Source organism: Hoplias malabaricus, chromosome 1 (assembly GCF_029633855.1).
Source record: "Hoplias malabaricus isolate fHopMal1 chromosome 1, fHopMal1.hap1, whole genome shotgun sequence".
NCBI classification, from domain to species: Eukaryota; Metazoa; Chordata; class Actinopteri; order Characiformes; family Erythrinidae; genus Hoplias; species Hoplias malabaricus.
Window position 1 is genome coordinate 32,231,764 of NC_089800.1, and position 19,298 is coordinate 32,251,061.

General features: G+C 41.6%; 1 protein-coding gene across 1 annotated transcript in view; it reads right to left on the reverse strand.

The window, feature by feature from the left end:
• Positions 1–19,298, reverse strand: part of grin3ba (glutamate receptor, ionotropic, N-methyl-D-aspartate 3Ba) — a 145,624-nt gene that overhangs the window by 71,949 nt on the left and 54,377 nt on the right. Inside the window, exons 2-3 of the mRNA XM_066662397.1 lie at positions 6,921–7,196; positions 305–690 (exon numbers count right to left, since the gene is read on the reverse strand). Of these exons, the coding sequence (XP_066518494.1) occupies positions 305–690; positions 6,921–7,196 (662 nt within the window). The remainder of the gene's footprint in view (positions 1–304; positions 691–6,920; positions 7,197–19,298) is intronic.

Consider the following 19,298-nt stretch of genomic DNA (forward strand, 5'->3'; position numbering starts at 1 on the left):
GGAACAGAGCTTTGTCTATTTAGAGGTTACTGTGTGTGTGTGTGTGTGTGGTCTGCAGTGTTTAATCTGCCCCAAAAGGGAACAGCGTTCCAGTGTTCCTCCAAGATAATATAAACAGCTGAACTGACCAGGAAAGATCAGACAACAACAACAACAACAAAAAAGCAACAACAACAAGAGTCCAAACACTCCCCGAACCTATAGTGTCTCACCTCTTCATTTTTGTGACTCTGAAGAGGGAACTCTAGCAGCACTTCTGTGTCTGATCCACTCACTCCCACTGAGGCTATTTCAGAGGTCTTACCTGGTCAGGTAGAGTCCAGAGGAGGGCAGCTGGTGTCTGGGCTGGTCGGAGCAGCTGGCTGTGCGGTGGACGAGAGCCAGGTCCGGTCGAACGGTGATGGCGGCAGTTATGGCTCGTCCAACCAGCTGCAAAGCATCCCGAATGTAGAAGTTGAGCGGTTTGCGGTTCACCTCTCCGTACGCCAGCAGACCCAGCGGAGAGCCCAGAGAGTGCAGCCCGTCCAGACTCAGGGGAAACCCCATAATCCAGTGTGCGTGGTGTTGGGTGAGCTGCGACGCCCCCCTCAGGACAGAGGCCACACACTGAGGGTCCGATCCCAGCAGCAGGATGCTGGAGGCCAGGGCACTGGGTGTCCGACTCAAGAGGTCTGACAGCAGCTCCAGCACCTACAAACACCAGAACTGTGCGGACTTTATTTTTATTTAAGCTCTTCAAACTGGACCTTTAAAACAATAACAATTACTGCCCCTCACCATTTTCCCTCTAGATCCCCACCCGTCCCAGACCACCCACTTAATGCCGGTACATAGAGACTGGAATTATTTTATATTCACTATGAATTATTCAGTATCTACTAAAGATTAATCCCTTAAGAATTAACCAGAACCATGTAGAGAGAGAGAGTTGCGCCAGCAGAAGTCCAAAATGCTGGGTGGTCACATAACTCATGCAGGCTCCAAATAGTTCCAGGAAGGTCTGGGTGGCCAATTTAAATACATAAAGTCAGGGAAAGAAACTGCCCATTTTTGGTCATTAGTCTGCTAATAATAATTTTTAAAAAATCATCTAAAATTTCTGAATTAGTGTGAAAATCTGGCATTACTTGCCTCGGTGGTATGTTTTAGACTGATATCTTCGTTACAAGCCTATTCCTGTTGTTGATTGCGTTAAAAAATATTTTTAATTATAATTGCTGCTGTTTAAAATTGTACGGTAGTCACTGTGAAATATACCCTATTGTTTCTGATAAGTTAAACAGAGGTGAAGAGATTAAGATTTAGGTTTCTAACACATAACGGTGGTTTAATAATCCTATATAGACCTAATCTTTAAAAACTAATCTATGATATCGAATTGGACAGAAGGTGGGGCCTTCATGTAGAAATCTGCTATTAAAAATGGTATTTTAAAATATTACATCCTTCCAGGAGATTAAATAACATGTTTGCACACATAAAAATGTTTACTATTCACCACAATTAATAAATCTCTAAAAAACAAACAAACAAACAAACAAATATCCACTAACATTCATTCATTCATTCATTGTCTGTAACTGCTTATCCAGTTCAGGGTCACGGTGAGTCTGGATCCTACCCAGAATTGCTGGGCACAAGGCAGGAACACACCCTACGCACACTTCTGAGTTGCCAATCCACCTACCAATGTGTGTTTTTTGGACCATGGGAGGAAACCAGAGCACCCAGCGGAAACCCAAACGGACACAGGGAGAACACAAACAAAACTCCTCACAGTCAGTCACCCGGAGGAGGACTTGATCCCACAACTCCAGGATCCTGAAGCTGAGTGAATGTGACACTACCTGCTGCGCCACCGTGCCACTAAAAACACTAACTGAAATACATTTTTTTAAATATATATAATGGTTGTTTCATTTCAGTAGAGTGATTACAACAAGATTTCAACAACAAATAAATTTTTTAAGCTAAGAACACACCATTGGGAACTTTATTTGCTTTATTAAAAAGGAACAAGGCTAAACCCAGGGTGTTGAGACTCAAGGTGGAGACTTTACTGTTTAAAATTCTCAGCTACGCATTACATCCTATTCTACATAATTACAAACACAATTAAAAAACAATTCTGTTCCTTACTGTTGTGTTTAGCTTAGATTCTATCGCAAAATAAATCCTCACGTCATCTTCTTCACGTAGCACTCTAAAGTCCCTCGCCAGTTACATTTAACACATTCTCCCCCAGACAAATATCACTCTAGAATAGTTTTTCTCTAATTTCCAAACAAATTAAATCATAAAATGACAGTATGAGAAGGTCATTCCCAGGCTGTCCGTTGTTATGCTTATACTTTACTTGTCACACCTTGACACTTTCTGGTTGTTTTCCTCCTTCCATGTGGCTCTGTTTGTTGTTTTTCTATCTCCGCACATGGCTTTGTTTATATTCACTCTAGCTCCACCTCTTGTTCCGCCTCTCTGTAATTGTTCTTCGTTATCTGTGTCAGGTGTCTCTTGTTAAGTTCATGTATTTAAGCCCTCTTCCCTCGCTTCCTGGTATCGGTCATTTTGTTCATTTGTTTCTTTGTTTGTTTCATTGTGTTTGTGCTCGGTTTTGTTCATGTGTTGTTCTCTTGCTCGTTCTGTTTCCCAAATGTTTTCGTAGTCTTTGTTTCTCGTTGTCTCCTGCCTGTTTCTTGCCCCAGTCTAGTAGTGTTATTTCGTGTTTCTACTCTAGTTCGTTTGTTTTTGTTATCTCTCTATTAAATTCTGTGTTGTAGCGAGTGTGTCCGCCTCCCTGAATCTACTCTTCACGCCCCGTGACATTACTCAGTGTCGTAGCCTAAATCATTTTTAACGTTCGCCAAATCTATTAATTTTGTGGGAAATCCGCTAGCACTCTTTTACACACTTGTTAATTGGATATAGATGTGGTGATAATATGAAATCTCATTCTTTAAATGTCTTTGTCAGTGTAACGAGAAGTGCGGACTGGCGGAGGCGGACGCACACGCTACAACACAGATACTTTATTAACAATAGAACAAAAACAAACACAAACGAACTTGAGGGCAAACACGAATGACTGAATAAATGAAAGGGCTTGAAACAACAACATGAAATGAGGCAACGAAAACAAGGAACAACTGACTAGAATTTAGAACAACATGAAACAACACGACTTGGAATTGGAATAACACAAAACAAATGACCGATAAAAGGAAGTGACACAAGGGAACTTAAATACACGAAAAAACGAGACACACCTGAAACAGATAACGAGGGTTAAGGACAAGGAGGCGGAACAAAGGCGGGACAAGGGCAGAGACATGGACAATAACAGACAGGGCCATGTGCTGAGAGAGCACATGGCGGGGAAAACAAACAGGACTGGGCCTGGATGTGACAGTCTTAAACTTTAAACGCACATCACACTTGCATCTGTTCTGCTGTAGCTCTGCGGTGCTGCTGATGTTGCGACTAACTTCCGGGAAATATTTATAGAGGCTCCATAATCTGAAAAAAATGGCTGAAAAACTGTTCCATTTGAGTCAATTAAGTTGATGCAACCAAGGGCGTGCCTAGGCCCTAGGCTATAGGCGTCTATTCTCCAGGTCTTTTCTAACACCAAATGTGTATTATGAAGCCGGATCTGGCCCAGTTATCGCACTAATCTGGTCTGCCAAAATATTCTAAAGAAAAAAATAAATTTTGTTCACGGGCCAGAGCTAATTCCACGCATCCCGAGCTTATTATTGTCAAGGGATAAACTGCAAGATTCAGTGCTAGCAACTCCGGGTGCCTTAGGGAGAGTTAGCACCCCCTCGACTCCGGCGTTAGAGCCCTCACAGCGGGGTGAATGGGTGACGTCTCGGCGTCATAGCCGGAAAGCTAAGGCTGATGCTAACGCTGAGGCCAAAGCTAGCCCACCGGGACACCACGCTCCTCTGATTTGCGTGTCAAACAGGTTTGCCCAGCTCAGCGAAGCACCCGCTGAGGAGCCTGTTAAGAGTGCTCTGGTTATAGGAGACTCTATTGTTCGACATGTGAAATTAGCTACTCCTCTAGGGGCGCCGGCAGTAACAGTTAGCTGTTTATCGGGAGCTGGAGCGCCGGATATTAGTGGCAACCTTATACTGTTAGCTAATAGGAGATATTCGAGGGTAGTCATTCATGTAGGGGCTAATGATATTCATCTGCGGCAGTCTGAGGTAACTAAGGGTAATATTAGAGAGGTGATTAAACTGGCCCAGATGATGTCCGATGCTGTAATCTGCTCTGGTCCCATACCAATGCGGCGTGGCGCTGAAGCTTACAGCAGACTTTCGGCGTTAAACTGCTGGATGTCCAAATGGTGTTCCGGAAATCAAGTGGGCTTTATAGACAATTGGTTACGTTTCTAGGGGTAGCCTGGTCTTATAGGTAGGGATGGTATCCACCCCACGCGGGAGGGTGCTGCCTTACTTTCTTGTAGCATAGCACATAGTCTTTTAGTTAGTCAGCAGAGTAGTGTAGACAGCTGCTGACAATCCAGAGCCGGGACCAGGCTGCAGACAGACAGGTTAAACCGACAGTCTGCGAACTGTCTTGAGGCATCACCTAGGTTCAACTGTATTGAGACTGTGTCTTTCCCCCGAAATAAATGTAAAAGTAGAAAAACATAATCAGCCTGTTTCAGCAACCTAATCAATATTAAATCATACACAACACCTAGCAGCAAAACCTCAGAACTAAAATTTGGGTTACTCAACATAAGATCACTAAACTCAGAAGCAGTCATCGTAAATGATATCATATGTGATCATAAATTCAACGTTTTCTGTCTCATGGAAACATGGGTTAGACCAAATGAATATTCAGAACTAAATGAAGCCACCCCCTAGGCTATAATTATGTACATAGCCCCAGATTATCAGGCAAAGGAGGTGGAGTATGTGTAATTTACCACAATACCCTAGAAATTAGTCTTAAACAATGTGACACCTTCACTTCTTTTGAGGTTCTCTCCACTATTATTACAAATCTGGTCACAAAAAAGGATGCATTTTTATTACTGCAGTCACACTTTAGACTTAGTTCTGACACTAGGTCTTAACATTGACAAAATTAATATCTTACCGCAATCCTCAGCAATCTCCGACCATTACCTAATTTCATATGAGCTACGTCCATAATATATGTAAGAACCCTCTCTATTCTACAAGGCGTATAATAAAACCATCTACCGCCCTACAATTTATAGAAAACTTCCCAGAAATATCAACACCAGTTCCCACTCCATCAGACCCAATGGACCTAGATGTACTAACTGATTACTTAGAAAATACCTGTCGATCTACTTTAGAAAAGGTAACACCACATAAACATAAAAGTATGAGACAGAAAAAGCTCGCACCATGGTATAATGATAAAACCCATACTTTAAAACAATCATTACGGAAACTAGAGCGGAAATGGCGATCAACCAAGCTGGAAGTGTTCCATTCTGCCTGGAAGGACAGCCTTATAGAGTATAGAAATGCCCTCACTAAAGCTCGCTCAGCATATCTGGCCTCACTGATCTCCAATAATAAAAATAATCTGAGAGCACTGTTTAGTGTGTTTTCCAGAACTACAAAAAATCAAGTAGGTTCCGAACAACTAATTCCAGCAACTCTCACCAGTAAAGATTTTATGGACTTTTTTAATAATAAAATTGAGAATATTAGACAACAAACTCAAGCCACAGGATTAAATCCGTCCTGGCTGCCCCCCAATGTGAATGATATAAAACATAATGTAATTGTAAAAGAAAGACTTGAAACCTTTTACCCACTCCCACAGTTAGAACTAGAGAAGATTATCACCTCCGCAAACTGTACAACTTGCACACTTGATGCAATTCCCACAAAATTGCTCAAAGAAGTACTACCAGCTATTATCGATCCTCTTTTAACTATAGTAAACTCATCCCTTAGCCTGGGCCATGTACACAAAGCTTTTAAACTAGCAGTTATTAAACCTATGATCAGGAAACCACATCTTGAAACCACACTTTCCACATCTGGAAACCACACTGTCTAATTACAGGCCTATTTCAAATTTGCCATTTCTGTCCAAGATCTTAGAAAAAGCCATGGCCCAACAACTTAGTTCATATATACATAAGAATCATATATATAAAAAATTCCAATCTGGATTCTGGCCACATCATAGTAAAGAGACAGCTCTAGTCAAGATAACAAATGATCTTCTTCTTGCCTCTGATCAAGGCCACATATCCCTGTTGGTGCTTCTTGACCTAAGCGCAGCCTTCGATACAATAGACCACAATATTCTCCTAGAAAGGTTAGAAAACATGGTTGGAATTACAGGGACAGCCCTATTATGGTTCAAATCTTACTTAACGGAACGTTATCAATTTGTAAAAGTAAACAATCTAAATTCAAATTATTCTAAAGTAAGATTTGGAATTCCACAAGGCTCTATTTTAGGACCATTATTATTTACATTATACATGTTACCGCTAGGCACAGTTATAAGAAACCATGACATTAACTTTCACTGTTACGCAGACGACACACAATTGTATATTTCAGCCAAGCCCGATGACTGTATAGAGGACTGTGTAAATGACGTGAAAGGCTGGATGTTGCGTAACTTCCTCCTTTTAAACAGCAACAAAACAGAGGTCCTGCTTTTGGGTCCAAAAGTGGCAAGAAATAAATTATCAGATTTAATTTTAAATCTCGCTGACTTTCCAGTAAAATGTGTAAATGTAAATGTGCTATGAGCTATTCAGAATCTATAATAGATTATTCAGTATCTGCTTTAAATTATTAATTATTCTGCATAATTTATGAATTATTATATATCTATTAGAAATTATTCCATATTCTTTATGAATTATTAATATAAATTAATAAAGTAATCTTAGTCACCTCGTCCTGCTGCTGTGTGTCCTGCACCCCGTCCTCTCTGCTCAGTCCTGCCCCCTGAAGATGGGTGAGGTCCAGTGTTTCCCAGAGATGCCACCGCGCCCCATCCAGTCCCTTCCTGCCCCGCTGCTGGAGGTGCTCTAATATCCCAGAATCTTCTGCTCCAGGGCAGAGGACCACGGCGCCGCCATGCCAGCCCTCCCTCAGCAGCACGGTCAGCAGCAGCTCTGCGAGACCAGACGGTGGAAGACGCGTCGTCATCTGCAGGTGGAACCGGTTCTAGAAACAGAAAATAATAGGAACATCAAATAGGATGGTACATTTCCAATAACATGCAGAGAGGTCGCTAATTGAAGACAGCTGTAGGAGTGCAGTGTAGGATTAATTTCTGTGCGGCAAAGTTAATTATTAATTATTTCATGTGTCTCACACTCACTGCTTGAGACTTGAGGGCCCTGGTTTTCAGGTAGTTGCTAAGTTGTTGATAGGTGGTAGCTATGTTTTCTATGATGGTTGCTACAGTGTTTAATGAGGGGTGGTTTCTAGTTGCTACCTAGTCGCTATGGTATTTATTTTGTAGTGCAAAGCAGTTTCCAGGGTAGCCAGATGCTGTTAGGTAATCACTAAAGTAACACAGGTTTTAGTTAACATGTGGCTAGGTAGTTGCTTTGGTTTCCAGAGTGGTTGCTCGGGTGTAGCAAGATTGTTGCTATGCTTTCCCAGGTAGTTACCAGGGTATGACTAGGTGGTTTTGGTCGTATCCCAGGTGGTCACAATTGTTGCACATGTGCTTGCTAAGGCATGGCTAGATGTTTGCTATGGTTTCCCAGTTGGATGCTAAGGGTCTGCTATATATTTTATCCATGAATGATTGAATGGATTATGCTTTTGGCAGTTATCACTAATAACATTGGATCATTGTTGTGAGCATTTGATGAGAGCAGTTACTTATTTCAGGTACTGGGCTGAACTCCATGGCTCCAGAGAACACAGTTCCACTGCTCCTTCTCATTAGGCTCATGTGCAGCTGCTCCAGTGTCATAAAGTTTCTCATGATTTTCTGTGAATATGTTGATCTCAGTAAAAATTCTAATGCATTCAAAGCTTCTGAAAATGAAACTCTTTATGAAGTTTGCAAACGTCTGACCACACACACACACTTCAGAGCATGTCCAAATGCAAATAGCATTGTCCCTTCTCTCTCTCTTCCCTAGTGGAAAGTGAGAGAGAGAGAGAAAGACATAGAAGGAGGGAGAGTCACTGTGGCAGAGAAAGAAATATAGAGACAGAGGGAAAAAGAGGAGAGAGAGAGAGAAAAGACACAAGAAGAGAGAGAAAGAGAGAGAGAGAGAGAGAGAGAGAGAGAGAGAGAGAGAGAGAGATCTTTGAACAAGGGACACCATGAAAATGACTCAACTTGATGACCACAGGTTTGGGCCCTGATTAATGCCTTAGCTGTCCACAGACAAGACCATTAACCTTTTCCACCAACGTAAAACCGGTTCTGTTTGTAGCGAATTGCTAGAAAATAGTAGTGACTTAGCTAGATTCCAATATTTAAATACCAGTGCTAAATACCAAAGGTAAGTATCTGGGATTAATTAACAAGAAATATAAAATAATACTGTGGGCCAATCAGAAAAAAAACCTAGGATCGTCTACGGAGCCAAGGACAACACCACGCAAGAGATGACACTGCACCACTGCTCTGAGATTTGGAGGTTAGCCTCCTTTTAATAAATAGGTAAGTAAAATATTATAAAATAAAATACAAAAAACAGGCAGGATATTCAATATAAATAATACACCTTATATTACTGTTATTACCATATATATATATATATTGGATAACTGTATCTGTATCAATATTTATATACTACTACCCGGGTAGGAAAATATGTATATTAATAAGAAAATATATATTTATATATCTATTTATACACCAATATCTATTAATATCAAAATATCCCTTTTTTTCTGTGTGTGTATATATGAGTAATTAATGTCCGGTTGTTTCACAGGTGGCAGTTGGAACTGAGTATGTGCAAAAAGGTCCAGTCTGTGGAAAGGTACGTGTTTCTCCTACCACACTGGAGAGTAGTGAAAGTTCAGCAACAATAGAAAAGAAGGGGGTTTCACAGAGCAGAGTTGTCCACAGCACTTGTGGACAGCTTCCAGGGTCGGGATCCAGGGAGGCTCGCCATCAAATGTAGAAAAGGGGGTCCAATTCGAATCTAGCCAAAAAACCTGACCTATAATAGGTCATAATACTCCATCAACATCAAGTTTTTATATGAACACATATAAGCTTTAAACATAATAATTCACATTCAACTACACATACTCACAACATATTTACCTTCTTGACCAATTAATTGAACATATTTACAATAATTGAGATTTATGTACAGAGAAAATAAAGATAAATGCACTGCTTGGCACACAAGGGGTTAAATTTTCGCAACGCGCGCAAATTTGTGGCGCGCTTATCGTGGGCTCACAAAGGCCAGCCTGTGGTTACACAGGCTGAAATATCTCCAAAAAATAATCATTCAAATAAGCTATAAAGAATTTTAAAAAGTTATATTGACACGTTTAAGCACAGGCATCACCGTAATCCTAATGAAAATGCATGGTTAGCGTAGCATAGTCGGCTAGCGCAGTAAATACTAAATTAACTCACCGATGCAAAACTCAGTGTAACCAGCTAATAAAACTCCTCTTCGCCACGGAGGGCTTCCCAGGTCCACCAGCTCGGTGATCTAGCCCAAAGAGGGTTTACTTGCAACACTGCAGCTTTCTACCACACAAATCCAAATTCTAATCTATCCTTCTCCTTTCCTCTGCAGATGCCTTCTGCTCACGACGGCTGCTCGACCCAAAAAAAAGAACTGGGTCCAGATCAGCAGAATTACCCGCGCTTATCAACGTAGTCAATCGCCTTATTGGCTGTAGTGTGTGACGTACTACTAAACAAATTAAATATTCTCAAAAATATATAAAATAATTATTTTTTAAGTGAATAAAGTTTCTGTTACTCACATATTTGTGTCTTTATTTATTTATAATATTTCAATTATTATATTATGCTTCATATTCAATTTCAGCTTCAGTGTAACTCAACTTTTGTGCCCTTTTAATAATAAAATATTCTTTTAATAAATCAGGCTTTTATAACCTGGGTTACACCCTCCCCGCTTGAACATATGCACGTCCCTGTGCATCTGTATGGCTGTACAGTAATAGGTTTGGTATGGGGATGAGGTAAGTAATCAGGTTCTGGACTATCTCTCAAAGCTTCAGTGAAAGCTGTGCTCAGGCCATGGAATAAGGACTGAACAATGGAGACCATTGGGTTTCCAAACTGAGCATAGTGCAGGCGCTCAGGTTGCTCCCTTTTACGGTTAGACCGTCTGACACAATCTGGTTCACCAGAGCCAGTGTCTTCACTCAATTTACTCTGTTCAACTCCAGGCAGAGCATCTTGGGTTTGTCTTTCAGCTTCCACTTGGGTACTTGAATCTTTGTCTTTCTCAACCTCTGACTCAGTAAAGGATTCAGGTGACATTACAGGTATGTCAACAGACTCAATGCTTGCAGGTTTGGATGCTACTGGCAGGTGTACTGACAGGCTTTCAGCACTGATTTCTTTACTTTTTCCACTTCTATGTGCACTGACATCCAAGTTGTCATCAGTAGTATTAGGTAAGTCATTTGCAGATACGGCTTTTTCAGGTAAGTTCCCTTCAGGTAAGTCTTTTGCAGACAGGTTGTCTATTGTTTCTCTTCTCATAGGTACTTCATAGATAGTAGTGAAACTGGTGGGTCTGACTACTGGTCGCACTGTGATTCTCTGGTATGGGTGTTCATCATCAAAAGCCCAATCTTGGTCTACTGATTCTTGTTCCACAGATTGTCGTGTTCTGGGCTTTCGTGAAGGTTGTGAAATAGTTGGTTCTGGAGCAGTTTCTGGCAAGAAATTACAAGGGAGTAGCAAATCTCTGTGCAAAGTTCTCAGCGGACCTTCTTTAGTCTCCGGCTTGACTGTGTAGACTGGAAAGTTTTCAGCCTGTTTAACCACTATGTGGATGTCTGGCTCCCACTTATCAGCAAGTTTGTGCTTTCCACGGAGTCTGACTGCCCTTACAAGGACTCTGTCACCAACTTCTAGTCTAGAGGCTGTGACATGCCGGTCAAATCTGGTCTTGTTAGCTTTTGCAATTTTGTCTGCCCCTTGCTTGGCTAATTTGAAGCTTTCGTCGAGATGTGACTTGAGATCTTGGACGTACTGAGAATGTGACTTATAACGCTTATCTCTCAGAGGTAAGCCGAATGCTAGGTCTACAGGTAGTTTTGGCTGTCTTCCAAACATTAATTCATATGGGCTATACCCAGTCACATCATTCTTTGTGCAGTTGTATGCGTGCACCAAAGGTTTGACAAACTGCTTCCACTTTGACTTGTCTTCCTCGTTAAGAACGCCAAGGAGATTTAACAGAGTTCGGTTAAAGCGTTCGACTGGATTCCCACGGGGGTGATATGGCGTAGTACGTGACTTGCGGATTCCCATAATCTGACATAATTCCTTAATGACATGTGATTCAAAGTCTGTACCTTGATCACTGTGTAGACATTCAGGGATGCCATAATGAATTATGAAGTTTTCCCAGAGGCATTTTGCAACAGTTTGGGCTTTTTGGTTTGGTGTGGGAATTGCTACAGCATACTTCGTGAAATGGTCTGTAATCACGAGAATATCCTTGGTGTTGCTTCGGTCGGGCTCTATGGATAGGAAGTCCATGCATAAAAGTTCAAGTGGTCTGGTCGAAGTGATGTTCATCAGGGGTGCTGCTTTCTCTGGTAGTGTCTTCCTTCGGACGCATCTGTCACAGGTCTTGACTTTTCTTTCAACATCCTCAGACATCTTTGGCCAATAGAATCTAGACCTTACCAGGTTAAGTGTCCGCTCCATTCCCATATGACCCATGTCATCATGTAGACTTTTGAGAACAACAGCTCGTAACGACTCAGGTAAGACCATTTGGTAAGTAGGGTTCTCCCCATCCAAGCGCTGACGATATAAGATCTTGTTGTGCAATCTTAGCTTTTTCCACTGTTTCAGGAAATGGGTGATTTGTGGCAGCTCTTCTCTGACCATTGGAGGAATTGTCTCTCCTGTCTCCATCTGGTGGATGACTTCCCTTAAACATGGATCAGCCTTTTGTTGTTTCTGAATCTCTTCCTCAGACATTTGTGTAATTATAGGTAGCCCACTTTGTTCTTCGTTGATGAAACAATCCGGGATAGAATCTGAAGAAACAACTAGAGAATGTATCTGTGCCACAGTGTCATTGTCGTGCTGACATTCATCCAAAGTACGTCTGACAAAATGCTTTTCACAGACAGCTTTGACAACATCTTGGCCCATATAGACATCTGAATCTTCCAGGTGAGTATTAGCAAACTGGTAGATTCGTTCCTGTTCTTTTCGGGAAACAGCGTCATTGGTCAGTTCACCATGGGGCCTTCTAGAAAGACCATCAGCATCTGCATTTTGCTTCCCAGCCCTGTACTTCAGCTTGAAGTCGAAAGTTGACAGCGAGGCTAGCCACCGGTAACTTGTGGCATCCATCTTGGCAGTAGTGAGAATATATGTTAATGGGTTACTATCAGTCACAACAGTAAATGGACTCCCATACAAATAGTCACTGAATTTTTCTGTGACTGCCCACTTCAGCGCCAAAAACTCAAGCTTATGTGCAGGGTACTTAGATTCACTTCTTGACAACCCTCTACTTGCATAGGCTATAACCCTCATTTTGCCTTCTTGCTCTTGGTACAGAGCTGCCCCCACTCCAGTAGTACTGGCATCAGTATGGAGAACATATGGAAGCTGGGGGTCCGCAAACCCTAGGACAGGTGCTGAGGTGAGGTTTTCAATGATGACCTGGAATGACTGTTCGCACTCAGGAGTCCAGCGACTACCAAACGGCTGTTTCGGATCATGATACTGTTTTTGTTCTTTCTTGGGTTGGTTACTCCTCCTCAAAGGTGGGTATCCAACAGTTAGGTCTGTGAGTGGTTTGACAATCCTTGAGTAATTTTTAATGAAACGCCTGTAGTAGCCTGAAAAACCAAGAAAAGATCTCAATTCTTTTAACCCTTTGGGTCTTGGCCATGTTTTTAGGGCTTCTACTTTGTTAGGGTCTGTCTCAACTCCATTTTGGGAAACGATGTGACCCAAGTATCGAACAGAAGTTTGAAAAAACTTACATTTAGTTGGAGAAAGCTTCAAACCATAATCTTTGAGACGATTCAAAACTTTTAGTAGCCTTGCTTCGTGCTCTTCTAAGGTCTTGGAGAAAACAATCAAGTCGTCAAGGAATACAAGGACTTCTCTCAGGTTAATGCCACTCATACATTTTTCCATCAAGCGTTGAAATGTGCTTGGCGCATTTGTGATTCCTTGTGGCATACGATTGAATTCCCAAAATCCAAGGGGACACACGAATGCAGTCTTGGGTTTATCAGTTTCTTCAACTTCAATTTGGTAGTACCCTGATTTCAAGTCTAACACAGAGAACCATTTTGATCCTGTGAGCGTGGAAAAGGTCTCCTCTAAGTTTGGAAGAGCATAAGCGTCTTTAACTGTTTGAAGGTTCAGCTTCCTGTAGTCTATGCATAATCGCACATCTCCATTTTTCTTGCGTACAACTACTATGGGAGATGAAAAAGAAGATTCAGACTCTCTGATTATACCAGCCTGCAGCAGCTCTTGCAGATGGTTGCGAACAGCTTCTAGGTCTTGCGGGTGAATAGGTCGAGCTCGATGCTTGAATGGAGTTTCATCAGAGAGTGTTATGTGATGTTTAACTCTATTGGCTCTCCCATAATCCAGGTCATTTTGTGCAAAGACTTCAGGCATGTTGTTCAACTTCTGAGTGACACGCTCTTTCCATTCAATAGAAATGGGAGAATCTTCAAAGTTAAAACTCAATCCAGGGTTGACTGGTACATACTCAGCTGAATTGGATGACTGGGGTAGTAAAGCCTGAACAGCGTTAAGTTCTGCAATGATGCATTTCTGGGGCATCACTATATCATGCCCAGACTCATTTTTTAACATCACAGGAACTTTTCGGGGTAGCTTAGCAGGGATGCTCACCAAACAGGGCTTTACCAACAGTCCCCCAGGCAAGGTGGAACAGGTGGGGTGCTCTAAAACAGCCATAGTTCCTGATGTCTGTTTGTTGACTAGAATACAACCCTCCAAAACCACATTTTCTCCAGCAGGAATGACTTGCGGGTCCTTACTGTGGAGTTTGACTAACCCATGAGTGAGATGTTGTTGTTGTTTATGTCTTGCTCTGAGAATTTTTAATACAGCTTCATAACCGTACCGATGAGGATAGTGTCTTTCCACAACCTTGTCAGTGATGGTCGTATACAAAACATCTAAAGTGTTCGTGCCAATGAGGACTTGGGGTTGGGCTTCAGAACTCAAGTCTGGAACAACCAAGGCTAGTGTTGGCACTTCCACCTCCACTCCGGCGAATTCTTTGGGAAAGGCGATACTCAGATCTACATATCCCAAGTAAGGTACCATCTGCCCATTAGCTCCTTCCACTTCCAACAAGTCACCAAGTGGTTCTATCTTATGCGCTGGTAAGTGTTGGTTGGAGAATGATTGAGAGATTGTGGTCACCTGGGAACCAGTATCCAGTAGACAATTTGTCTGAGTTTCTCCAATTTTTACTCGAGCTGTGCACTTGGTTCCTATCAGTCCTTTAGGTATAATGCAGGATTGTTTTGTTTGTGCACATTTTAGTGAAGCTCGTTGAGTATGTGGGTTTTCAGCTTTCTTGATAGCGGGACGTGAATGAGCTTCAGTTCCTGGCTGTCCCATGACAGAAACTGGCTTCAGTTTAAAGGGTGCTGTTCATCTTCCCATACTCTTTGTCTCTCTCTTAACTCTTTTCTCTTGGCAGCAACAAGAGCAGGATTCGCGTCGGCCTCGCAATTAGCCACGATGTGTCCATCTTCTCCGCAACGGAAACAATACCAGGGCTTTGGCTTTTCACTGGTATGTTTCTTAGCCTGAGGTTTTTTATATTTCTTCTGTGCATGGTCAGGTTTTGTAGGTCTAAGTTGTGTCAGTGGCTCTCCTGTTGAAGATTCCGACTTCACACTGGCTTTTCTTATACTTTTCTGTGTCAAAATGGAAGTTAACTGGCTCTTAATCTGAGCTAGTTCTTTTCTTAATTCGCTCATTTCACTGGAATCTGGCTCAACATGAAGTACACTACTGTTGCACATAGTGTGTAAGTGCACTGCTGCTTTTTGTCTTCCTAAGCCTAGGTGCTGTTTTCTTCTTGCAACTTTAGCTTCATACTTGTTTTCAGCTGTACGCAGTAGTAGCAGCAACTCAGCGAACGGTGAGGGGTGTTTTATCTTGTGCTCTAGCTGTAGGTCTGTTAGCAAACTATCATTCCAGCAGCCTCTGCAAAACTGCTTAAGGAGCTGCTGATTAATATCACAAGTCTTAACTCCACCTGCTCTTTCAGCTCGACTCAGTGCAGACTGAAGACGTTGCAGGTATGCTGACGGTTTTTCTCCTGCATCTTGCAGAGTGCTCATGAATTGTGCAAACAACTCTTCTCCATCCTCCACAGTACCATAGGCTGAATCCAACAGCTCCAAATATATTGTAGCTGCAGCCTCTGGACTAATGTGCTTGATTATGTCAGCAGCGGGGGACAGAAGACTTTCATGTATTCTACGCGTTACTTCCCTATCAGGGACTGATGAATCATTAAGCATCAGACCAACTTGAGAACGCCAAGTGTCGTAGTCGACCTCGCTATATGGCTTGGGAACTTTTCCAGAAAAGGTTCTCAATCTCACGGTTGAACCAGCGAATGGAGACTTTTCTTCGCTTCTCACGATGTGCTCCACTATCACTTTCTGCACTTCAGGTGGATTAAATGTAGAAGAATCGAGCAATGGAACTGTTCTCTGCTTAGCAGGTGACAAGGAGTGTGCAGAATGATGGCTCCTGCTGTCATCAGAGGTAGGTTTCAGGTGAGATCCGAACACGGCTTGGGACGAAATTTCAGACTGGTTTTGCTCTGATGTTTGGTCGGGGCTTGGTGCAGGATGAGAGTCATTTTTTAGTTCGACAACATCAGGCGTGTCAATGATATCACCTATCTGATCCAGGGCTTCTCGTAGGATAGCTTCTAAATCCCTCCCACTTAGTTTAGCTACTCTCTGTAACTCACCTACATAAGTGTGAGTAATCTTACTACCCACTCCCTGAGAGTAAACATCCGCTAGTGCTCGTACACAGCACACAGTATTATCAGCGAGTGTACAACGGTAGGGTAGAAGGGGTTCTAATCTCTGCAAAGCAGAACCGGAACTGTATTCTACAATTACCTGCGAATGTAGCTCGGAACTAGCGTCGTCCACTTTTAGTGTCCTATTTATTGTACCATGTTCTTTCAGAAACGTCAACACCTCTCCACCACAGTCTGACCCAGTTAATCCATTAACTATCACGGAATTAGGGACTTTTACACTGTTATGTTCAATGAACTCCATTTTTAGCATGTGAAACACTTAGTTTGATTAGACAGTTGTGCAGTGTTGCTCTTGAGTGAGTATTTAACGTAACTAGGCTCCTGGCTGGCTCGCCAAGTTTTATGTAGCGAATTGCTAGAAAATAGTAGTGACTTAGCTAGATTCCAATATTTAAATACCAGTGCTAAATACCAAAGGTAAGTATCTGGGATTAATTAACAAGAAATATAAAATAATACTGTGGGCCAATCAGAAAAAAAACCTAGGATCGTCTACGGAGCCAAGGACAACACCACGCAAGAGATGACACTGCACCACTGCTCTGAGATTTGGAGGTTAGCCTCCTTTTAATAAATAGGTAAGTAAAATATTATAAAATAAAATACAAAAAACAGGCAGGATATTCAATATAAATAATACACCTTATATTACTGTTATTACCATATATATATATATATTGGATAACTGTATCTGTATCAATATTTATATACTACTACCCGGGTAGGAAAATATGTATATTAATAAGAAAATATATATTTATATATCTATTTATACACCAATATCTATTAATATCAAAATATCCCTTTTTTTCTGTGTGTGTATATATGAGTAATTAATGTCCGGTTGTTTCACAGGTGGCAGTTGGAACTGAGTATGTGCAAAAAGGTCCAGTCTGTGGAAAGGTACGTGTTTCTCCTACCACACTGGAGAGTAGTGAAAGTTCAGCAACAATAGAAAAGAAGGGGGTTTCACAGAGCAGAGTTGTCCACAGCACTTGTGGACAGCTTCCAGGGTCGGGATCCAGGGAGGCTCGCCATCAAATGTAGAAAAGGGGGTCCAATTCGAATCTAGCCAAAAAACCTGACCTATAATAGGTCATAATACTCCATCAACATCAAGTTTTTATATGAACACATATAAGCTTTAAACATAATAATTCACATTCAACTACACATACTCACAACATATTTACCTTCTTGACCAATTAATTGAACATATTTACAATAATTGAGATTTATGTACAGAGAAAATAAAGATAAATGCACTGCTTGGCACACAAGGGGTTAAATTTTCGCAACGCGCGCAAATTTGTGGCGCGCTTATCGTGGGCTCACAAAGGCCAGCCTGTGGTTACACAGGCTGAAATATCTCCAAAAAATAATCATTCAAATAAGCTATAAAGAATTTTAAAAAGTTATATTGACACGTTTAAGCACAGGCATCACCGTAATCCTAATGAAAATGCATGGTTAGCGTAGCATAGTCGGCTAGCGCAGTAAATACTAAATTAACTCACCGATGCAAAACTCAGTGTAACCAGCTAATAAAACTCCTCTTCGCCACGGAGGGCTTCCCAGGTCCACCAGCTCGGTGATCTAGCCCAAAGAGGGTTTACTTGCAACACTGCAGCTTTCTACCACACAAATCCAAATTCTAATCTATCCTTCTCCTTTCCTCTGCAGATGCCTTCTGCTCACGACGGCTGCTCGACCCAAAAAAAAGAACTGGGTCCAGATCAGCAGAATTACCCGCGCTTATCAACGTAGTCAATCGCCTTATTGGCTGTAGTGTGTGACGTACTACTAAACAAATTAAATATTCTCAAAAATATATAAAATAATTATTTTTTAAGTGAATAAAGTTTCTGTTACTCACATATTTGTGTCTTTATTTATATATAATATTTCAATTATTATATTATGCTTCATATTCAATTTCAGCTTCAGTGTAACTCAACTTTTGTGCCCTTTTAATAATAAAATATTCTTTTAATAAATCAGGCTTTTATAACCTGGGTTACACCTTCCTTCTGTTGCACCTGATGTAAAACCATTTTACACATTTCCACTGACATAAACAGGTTCCTGAACCAGAAAAGTTGGTTCCCTGCTGGAACCAAAGAACAGTTCTATAGCAGGAACCATGATCCGTGTTTGAGTGGAGATAAAGAAGCTCCAGAAAGAGCTTCAGAGACAGAAATAAAGCATTATGGCACAGTGGAGCTGGAAGGGTCATTTACAGAGTGTTACTGAATTATATGCGGGTGGGGGTGGGACCAAAGGTCCAAGAATCAGGAACAGTAACAGTTTCAAGTTTCAAGAACCAGAGTATTTTTGGTGGAAGAGTTCTAACAGAGAGCACAACTTGCCTTTCTCTCAAGGTGGGGGTGATGGCCACCCTACTCCCATCTGAAAATCACACTTTGGGCATCTGAGGTGGTGAGGGTACTTCGGGGCAGCTGCTCCTCTGGTGCATTGAGTAGTAAATTGGTGGTGATTTTGGTAGAACTACCTCTCTAACCCAGGGGGCAATGGGGGTGGGGCAGTAATGTATCAATCAGACAAATCATTTTATTTGTATAGTGCTTTTCATAACAGAAAGTTGTCACAAAGCACCTATACAGAGATCTGCGTCTAAGCTCCGCTGAGCCGACGGAGACAGGGTCAGGAAAAAATCCCTCAGTGCAGGAGGAAGAAACATGAATCATAAGGAACTCATAAGGAATCCCTGGAACAGGACAACACCAGAGAGAGCCACTGGAACACAGCATCTCAATTCATTAGAGAGTTGTAGGAGAAACAAAACCAGATGGGCTGGATGGGGGTTGGGTGGGAGAAATAATAGGGTTAATAGGTTTGTGGTAACACAAGGGGAACATTACCCTGCAAAACAAAGCTTTCAGAGGCCAAGCAAGAGAACCCAACGACAGGCAGACAATAGACAGGTTATAGTCTGGTTGATGGTTACCAGAAAACATACTACAAAAAGCTATAACTATGTTTAGAAAGACAGAGTTAA